General features: G+C 47.1%; 1 protein-coding gene across 1 annotated transcript in view; it reads right to left on the bottom strand.

Annotated features, from left to right (window-relative positions):
- The window catches only part of LOC140151049 (protein BUD31 homolog), a 25,681-nt gene extending 16,771 nt beyond the window's left edge, over nt 1-8,910 (bottom strand). Inside the window, exon 1 of the mRNA XM_072173242.1 lies at nt 8,730-8,910. Within this exon, the coding sequence (XP_072029343.1) occupies nt 8,730-8,892 (163 nt within the window). The 5' untranslated portion in view covers nt 8,893-8,910. The remainder of the gene's footprint in view (nt 1-8,729) is intronic.
- Nucleotides 8,911-9,237: the final 327 nt, after the last annotated feature.

Here is a 9,237-nt window from a genome sequence, read left to right as displayed (position 1 = left end):
ACAGTACGAGGTCTACCATACTGGCCATTAGGCCTACCACCTTCATCCATGCCACAGCGGGTTTTGCCCGAGACTCGGCCAAGAGTCAGGCACACCGCACCATGTTCGTCACCCGCTCGGGTGAGAGCACCGCGAACCCCTCCGTGAGGGTGATCTGGGCCCCTACAAATAGTGGTGTTCTGCGTCGGGACCACGCTGGACTTTTTGAGCTGATCAAAAATCCAGGGTCCCGTACCCACGGACTATCAACCCCATGAGACCCGTAGTCTTCAGTGGAGTGCGTCCGTACATGAGCCAACCGTCCAGGTAGCAACTGATGTTGACACCCCTGTGCTTCAGGTACGCTGCCACCGCTCTGACCAAGAGTGTTAAACACCCTGGGAGAGATGGACAGGCCGGAGGGCCGGTATCAAAACTGGTAATTTTGATCCTGTACCTAGAAGCGCAGATGCCTCCGATCTTGAGAGGCGATTGGCATATGCAGATAGGCGTCCGAGAGATCTAGCGATGCTGTTCCCATGCCCCTGATGGGGCAGGCTAGCACCGAGGCGAGAGTCCCCATTCTGAACCTCTTGGGCCTGAAGAACGTGTTCAACAGCCTGCGGTTCCGGATGGGGCTCCCGTCGCCGGTCTTCCTTGGAGCCAATGGCTCCAAGATCACCCGTAGAACGGGGGTAGACCGGGACAATCGCCCGCTTCGTGAGAAGCTGTGTGATCCCTGTCAGTAGTGCCCGACGCTGGGGGCCGTCTGACGGCATTACTGTGGACCTCTGAAATGTGCAGACGAATGTGGGGAGACTGGGTTGCCAGTCTGTAACCCCCACTCACCACTGACCATACCCAGGCGCTCAAAGAGATGGTTTCCCACCTCTGGGTGAAAGCCATAAGCGGTCGTCCACTGCGAGATCCCCCTGTGGAAAAACCGCTGAGCCCCCCAGGAATGCTCTGCCTAGCTTCCCTTGGAAGAGCGCTTGCTCTTCTTCGGGCTTGCCAGCTGTTCCTGTGCTACCCTTGCGCCTCCCAGAAATGGGTGCTGCAGAGGTAGTGGGCTCGGGTACTGTTGGTGGTGCACGGCCTGCTGAAGTCGGAGCTCCTACCCATGGTAAGGGCAGTTTCCGACCTCTTCAGAGTGCTCCCGTTGGTAGCTTCTTTGCACGGTCCTCCACCAGCGCAGAAGCATCCAAAGAGAAAAGGACCCTGCCTTTCCATCGCGTTGAGCGATTGGAGTGGCAGGCCCCTCCTCCCGGCGCTGAGTGGACACCCTATGGGCTAGGCCCATGGAGCTCTCGTTGAGGCTAGCTGTTAGCACCGCTAATAGGCTCACCTCGCGGAAGAGCTCAGATGTTGTCTGAGCGTGATACGCTTGAGCGACATCTGGGTCCTCTCGGATCCCCTCAGGTAGGTCCCGTGGTCCTCCGCGTTACACGCAGAGGAAGCGTGCAAGCACGCGGCGCCATAGCTCTACTGAGCTCGACAGCCCACGATATCTACCCGTGAGGTTTGCGGGAATGAGAGTGCAGGCGCCCCCTGTGAGGAAGCAGCAGCTGAGCATCCTACTGAAAGGATCCCTGGTCCTCCTCCATGGACTCCCCTTAGGGGTGTCCGGAGGAAGATCAGTGCTGTTGCTCCCCTCGCGGGGCAGCGGGGGCAGGAGATTGTAGTGATGTCACTACCGGACTCAGCTTCCGACTCCTTTCCCTCGCCCACAGTATCCGTATCATGCTCCGATGATGACGGTAACTGAGGACGGGCATCTGAAAGCGGGTAAGAAGGCATAACCACTGTGTGGCTCGCCGACTACCTGCCAGCAGAAGAGGGAGTTCTCCCGCAAGGCCCTGAGGTATCCGCCATGGCACCACTGGGTCCGCATGCTCTCGCAGCCGTCGTCCTAGCGCTAGCAGCACGGGCCTACCCTGATCAAGATCTGGGTTAGCCCCATGCCGGCTGGCCTGGTCAACAGCTGATGTTGGTACTGCGTGGCCATCGCTGGCGACACTTGCCACGGTGCTAGGCCGTGGAAGAAACACCCTGCGGCGGGTACCACGGGCATACCCAGCCGGCAGCTGACCCTGAAAGGATCCGCCACCAGGGTAACCCCATGGTACTGCAGTACCAGCACCGCCTCCCCTTGTTGCCACAGAGACTGTGGCGACTAAAGCGGTGCTGCGGTACCGGTGCGGTATCAGCGTGGGTACCGTGAGGGTTCCCAACTGTGGACCGCTGTACCCTCGCCACACTGCGTTCCCTGTTTGGGGGATCAAGCTGTGTGCTGGCGTGGTACCGGCGCGGTACTAGCATGGGTACCCGTGAGGGTTCCCGGTTGTGTACCGCTGTATGCGTGGTTCCAGCGTAGGTGCCCGTGAGGGCTCCCGGCTGTGTACCACTGTACCCATGCCTCACTGCGTTCCCCGCAAGGGGAACAAGCAGTGTGTATGGGTACCCCGATATACCGGCTGTCCCTTGGCTAGAGGGAGCTTGCCTAGTACCACGGGTAGCTGAGCGTGCATACCCCCGATCAATCACCTCGCCACCTGAATAGGCAGCGTCAATCAATGGAGCTATGCCCTGTTGATTTGACAGTGATCGATCAAGAGAGGGTAATTGACCCATTGACGGTAATGGATCACCCACGCTCCGCTGGCTCTCGAGGACATAAGTGGGTTGTTGATCAGCTAGGCTGTTCAAGCTACTTACTGTACCCTCTAGAGCTTCGCCTAAGGTCGCTGTGTGTGGCGGACCACTCACGGCAGCTATGGGCGGGTGCATAGCGGCTACCACTGAAGTCAAGCCGTAGCTCGTCTTTGTAGCTGCCACCGAATGCACCTGGGTCGCTGTCCCGTGAGAGACTGCGAGCCCAACCCCTGAATAATCGCCAGCCAGTCCCTGTGGACAGCCAGCAGCTATTCTAGGGCCCAGGGTATCACTCGGCGGTCCCGCCATGGAACGCTGCCGTGTGACAACCCCAGTTGGTTCTGCTAAGACTACACCCACAGCGTTAGCCGCGATAACGTCTCTGCTGAACCCATGCATGCTAGGGTTCAACCCAGGCAAGCCCGGGTACCCTTGCATGCTGCCCGTCGCTGGCTACTACTGTGGCTGTTTGAGCCCGTAGATATGCCTGCAACAGACGGGTGTCCTCCTGCTAAAAACCCGTGAGGATTTTCGCTAGAGGACTGGTATCCTCCTGCTACAAAACCCGCTAGGGTTTTCGCTGGTGGTTACCGCTCTGCTGCCTGCTACTTTGCTCCGACGTATAGTCAGTGCTTTCGCTGGCTGCTGAGCCTTTGGACGCGCTTAGCAGTCCCGAAGGAACCGCCTGCTTGTCCGGGACCGGAGCCCCTTAAGCAGACCTGCCATGACCCATAGGGGCTGTCACAGCAGAATCTACCGTATCGACTGGTATCCTCCTGCTGCAAAACCCGCTAGGGTTTTCGCTGGTGGTTACCGCTCTGCTGCCTGCTACTTTGCTCCGACGTATAGTCAGTGCTTTCGCTGGCTGCTGAGCCTTTGGACGCGCTTAGCAGTCCCGAAGGAACCGCCTGCTTGTCCGGGGACCGGAGCCCCTTAAGCAGACCTGCCATGACCCATAGGGGCTGTCACAGCAGAATCCACCGATCGACCTTACCAGTGCCCTTGGTAGATTTCTTCGCGTCTTATGGCGATGACGGAGCCTATCCCAATCGTCAAGCTGGAACTCGGAGAGTCCTAAGCAAAAGAAAGACATCTAGAAGATCGTGAGCACTCCCTGTGGGTGAAACAGAGCGGTGTGGGTCCCGCTCCGTCACCAGGGAAGGGCAAGCCCGACAGGGCCGAGGCGAAGCGAGGAGAAAGGGAGGGGGCACTACCCCCCCAACACGCGACTCAAGCCCAGTAAGCAAACCTGAGCACGGAGGCTGGTCGCTAACGTTAGTGGTAAAGTAAGGACTGGCTAACTTTATTACTAAAATGTCAGACGGGTCCCTACCAATCCCCACCGTATGAATATCTGATTAACTCGTCTTTATTGGACGGTAATGAAGACATAACGATAGAGTAATCACCCTAACATAGCAACAATAACCTACCGTACATGAAATACAATGTGTATGTACAAACATCTATTGTAACTTACAGGCTGCAATGGTTGTTTTACGTGGGAAACAAAATGAATGGCGTCAACGTGCGGCCATTTTGAATTGCTCGTGTGTCCCGTATACAAACGGAGGCACGATATGTAGCTAAGTTTTGGATCGTTTTTTGTCACTTTTTCGCCAGAAAATGCCGTCAAAACTATCCTCAGCCGAACAATACCGGTTTGGTTTTACCTAAGGTGTGAAACTACAACCGTATATCTCGCCGTGGTCGAGAAATTGATACACAGTGCTATGAACAATCGATAGGCACGTCTGTGTCAGTCGGAGACCAAGGAGGATAAGGGACGATCATATGGTGTGGCGTCACCTTTTGGGTGAGTCCACCGGGGATCGGGGTTTTTGTTATTTATTCATTTATGTGGGACAAAATGACTATTGGTTTTTCCGCATCTCGGGATCGATGCAAGAAGTATCTTAATCAACATCGGAAGCGGTAAGATCGACCGGTGTACTGAGTCATTAAAATTGCAAAGTGTTTGTCAACGCTTTGCTCGAGAAGTCTAGCCAAGAATTTGCTCACCAATACATGTAGCTTCACATTGTAGGCTAGAGACCATTGCATTCAAAATCTAGTCAGATTCGCTGAAGCATGACACTGTAAAGCAATGGAAGTTCAGAAGTAAACACAGCCGATCATGACAGGCGATTGCATACAAAATTTGCTAAAATTACACTTCCGCTAAATTTTAGACTGTCCAAAATAGGCAAATCTTGCTGAAAAGATACAGTTGACTCATCGAAATAACTTTCATCCAAATTTCAAATTGCACCGCTGTCTGACCAAAAAACCATAGCAAGGCACTCTAGCATCGAATGCGTCACTATTGTGTGCAAATTCAAGAGAGTTCTCGAGTAATCAACACATTATAAAATCGGGGAGGCGCCCTAATATTTTTGTTATTTCCTCAAAGCGCTCAGAAATTATTTGGTTTTTGTTACTGCACGCGTCAATAAAGTGCGAACTCACGCTCGCGTAAATTCACATAAGCATGCGCTAGTCACGCGTTACGCAACGTACAACTAGCGTAACTATTGCGCCCAACTGCATGCATGCCATTCTATATCAATTATCAATACACGGTGTTATGAGTCTTATTTTTTAAATTGTATTATTTTGGAAAACAGGGTATCTTTCCTATGTCTCTCTCTGCTAGATTGATACACCCTGTATTATTATGAGTCACCCTGTATAATGACTCTCATTGTATCATTTCTGAATCATCTGAGTATATGCTCTCAGAATGTATATACTTTTATTGGGTTCTAGTGTGAACTTATGGAGTTATAACACCAAACCTGTAAAAGCATGTGATTAGCTTGAAAGATTCATACAATGTATGTCACGCAATTGGTACCCAGTATAAAAAACATGAACTTTTAAGCGCTTGATGTACGCTCGTTTTGACGGTAATTTACGCTAGCGTATCATGCATTTTCAAGCGCGTTTGCATGTTTGACATCGTTTTACTGCGTGACGCAATTCTGCATTTATTCAAGATGGCGGAATTTCTCGAAAAACGTGATGTATTTTACCCCGTAATTTCCCTCATTACTCAAAGCCCTGCCCTCTCAATATTTTAACTTCTTGTATATCATCGGAAACATAGATTAGTAATATTAGGTAGGTCACTGTATTTTAAAAGATTTATTAGATGATTTTTACAATGAAAAAATTTATGTTTTAAGCTTCTTTTCAAAAATTGGTTTTAGCTTGTTAAAAAACGGGTAAAAAAATTGTTTTTAGCTTGTTTGATATTTTTGCTTTAAAAGCTTCTTAGAATATTAAACCTTGATGAAATAGTAATATTTGAGCCCTATAGCGCGGGTGGTCTAAAAGTCAGGATCGCCTAACATGGAAACCGAAAATTATAAGCTAAGCAGCAAATTTATTTGGCAAATATTTTTAAAAAAGAGAAAAAAAGGGAGGGGGGGGGACAAAATAGGCAAAAGAAACTGAAAAGAAAGAAAGAAGCTAAAAAGGAATATGCAAGAAGCTTCGAAGGGACAGGTCTAGAAAAATAAAATTTACCTTTTCAATGAGTTTACCTGTTCATTAATTCCTCCTGTTTGAGTGAACACTTCCATTTACTCAGCGCGGGTACCCGCTATGATGCTATACCGAAATTATTAATTTCTCGATCATGAGAGTATGAACGTACTGCGTGCACTGAGCTGCGTAATGTTGCAAGTTATAGTGGAATGATACGATAGCGTGATCGATTGTGCACGCACAGGAAATAAAGCGCTACCCAAAGCGTGTGTGGTAGGCGTTGTATGCGTGATTGTCATTGCGTGCCGATTGGGCTGTCACTCAGTGTCTCAGGATCGAGAAACTATCTATTATTTTAGCTATATAGTAATCTTAATTATTGCTCGTTTATCGTTAACCTACGCAACAAACGCATGAACGCAGGTCATTCCCTCAACTTTAATCAGTGGCTTGTGATTATATCTCATTGTAATTTTGTAACATAAATTAGCTAGAGCGAGGACTTCGCTAGGCTAGTACATGTGTAGTAATACATGTATAGTAGTCTGACGAATTTTGCCCTATGCCTGCCACTTCCACATACTTGTGCATAATACGGAAGGTCGAGTTGTGCCCATTTAATGTTTAGGCCTATGTTAAACTGTATGTTATACAAATTGTACAGCTATCATTTCTACCCTATGACGAACCGACATACCTGTAAATCAAATAGCCCACAACAAACTGGTCATCGCTGGTATTTTTCATGAAGAAAAACGACACTTTTTTTACGCCGGAACATGTCCAAAACGCGTCAGCTGACGTACAAGCCTCCCCACGCATGTACATAAACAAGCCGTGTTCATTGTTTAATTGTCACCTGCAGCTGTTCGCAAGAAAACTTTCTGCATAAAATTACCTGGGGTCGTTATCAGGCCTGAGACACACACATTCTGAAGGATCGGTAATAATTAAAATATTTTTCATGGTGTCGGTAGTGCAAGTTGAAGTTAGTGAATTTGTGGTTTTGTATGTTATGTGCAAGAGTGTTTTCAGGAAGCGTAAATAGGCAGGCCGTTATGCTAAACTCTCCATCTTATATGTAAGTTCGGCGTAGTGTGATGAGCTGGACACATCACACTACCGTGTGATGTGTCCAGTTCATCGCCGAACTTTCAAATAAGATGGAGAGCTTAGCATAACGGCCTGCCTATTTACGCTTCCTGAAAACACTCTTGCACATAACATACAAAACCACAAATTCACTAACTTCAACTTGCACTACCGACACCATGAAAAATATTTTAATTATTACCGATCCTTCAGAATACTTGCAAATATTGGCAGTTTCATAAAATCCTGCTGCTGAAAATCGTAAATTCCACAATCTTCTGTCAGATCCAGGTCAGTAATCACAGGTGGGCGAATCTACCAGCGTGACAAGACCAGAGATAATAAAAAGGATGAGAGGCCACGCCGCACAAATAGCTAGCCTGATTGGCAAGCCGCCGCTGGCCAGATCTTCACGGTCGTGTATGATGAGTAGAGACCATAGAGCCTTTATATAGGGCTCTGTGGAAGAAACGGTTCCTAATTTTGAAGCCATGGATAATATATTGATACGAGAACCATATTTTTGTACCAATCACAGAACAGAATTTCACTTACTCACAGCTGTCAATCATTCTTGTGAAACGTAAGCTCCGCCTAGTATCAAGGTCTTCTTCTGCGCATTGGTTGTGCGCATTAACTAGCCTCCAGCACAAATCCTGTGCACACGATCAGGTTGGATGGGCGGTTTACGCCTGGTTTACACAACAGGAACTGCGATGCATCCTAAACTGGATCGTTTCCGTGTATTCGCATTGCATGGTGGGTAATCGCCTGCCAATTTGCGTAGCTCCACGTTCACAACAGTTTAAAATCAACACAGGTAAATCCATATAAAAATTAACATGGACACAAAATTGACATAGCTTATGTAATTCAAATAATAAAATAATAAAATGTAATATTATCATGATAGATGCACGTTTTATTAAAACTTGAAAAGATTATTAAGTCCAATAATTTGTTTGTGTTAGTTTGCACGAGTCACAAAATGGCGACCCATCACGCATTTTCTGCATGTGCCGACATTAGTAACTCATAGTGACTGTCCTCAAACTAGCGCCAGTGTGTCTCAGGCCTGATAACGACCCCAGGTAATTTTATGCAGAAAGTTTTCTTGCGAACAGCTGCAGGTGACAATTAAACAATGAACACGGCTTGTTTATGTACATGCGTGGGGAGGCTTGTACGTCAGCTGGCGTGTTTTGGACATGTTCGGCGTAAAAAGTGTCGTTTTTCTTCATGAAAAATACCAGCGATGACCAGTTTTTTGTGGGCTATTTGATTTACAGGTATGTCGGTTCGTCATATGACATAGGGTAGAAATGATAGCTGTACAATTTGTATAACATACAGTTTAACATAGGCCTAAACATTTATGGGCACAAATCGACCTTCCGTATTATGCACAAGTATGTGGAAGTGGCAGGCATAGTGTGATGTGTCCAGCCTGGATATAATTTTGCCCCCAAACCGTAACGTAAGCTTACCGCGTCACCTCCCAAAAATCTCTTTACCTTCTCTCATTTTCTGATCTAATTCATCCAGAGTTGGTTCGATCAGTTCCCAGCCATCTGGTGGTGGTTTTCTACTTCTTTTCACCTTCGGCATAATGTATTTATTTAGCACTATTGTTTTGTATAATTCGACAACTGGACTTTGTTTACAATGAAGCTGCATGCCCTGCCAAATAAATTGGGCGAAGCACTTTAGCTTTTCGGCACGACTAGAGGAGGTTATTAATATTAATGAAGTGACGTCATGCACCGTGTTTCGTGAATAAATTAATTTTAATTTTAAATTACATAATTAAATTGCTTTATTTATTTATTTTTTTTACTTTGGGGTGGTGAAAATGTTTTAAAAGTTTAATTTAACTTACTAAATTGCTTTATTTATTTATTTATTTATTTATTTATTTATTTATTTATTTATTTATTTATTTATTTATTTATTTATTTATTTATTTATTTATTGATTGATTGATTGATTGATTGATTGATTGATTGATTGATTGATTGATTG

The sequence above is a fragment of the Amphiura filiformis genome, chromosome 4, assembly GCF_039555335.1.
Source record: "Amphiura filiformis chromosome 4, Afil_fr2py, whole genome shotgun sequence".
NCBI classification, from domain to species: domain Eukaryota; kingdom Metazoa; phylum Echinodermata; class Ophiuroidea; order Amphilepidida; family Amphiuridae; genus Amphiura; species Amphiura filiformis.
This window is presented reverse-complemented; position numbering and strand designations above follow the sequence as displayed.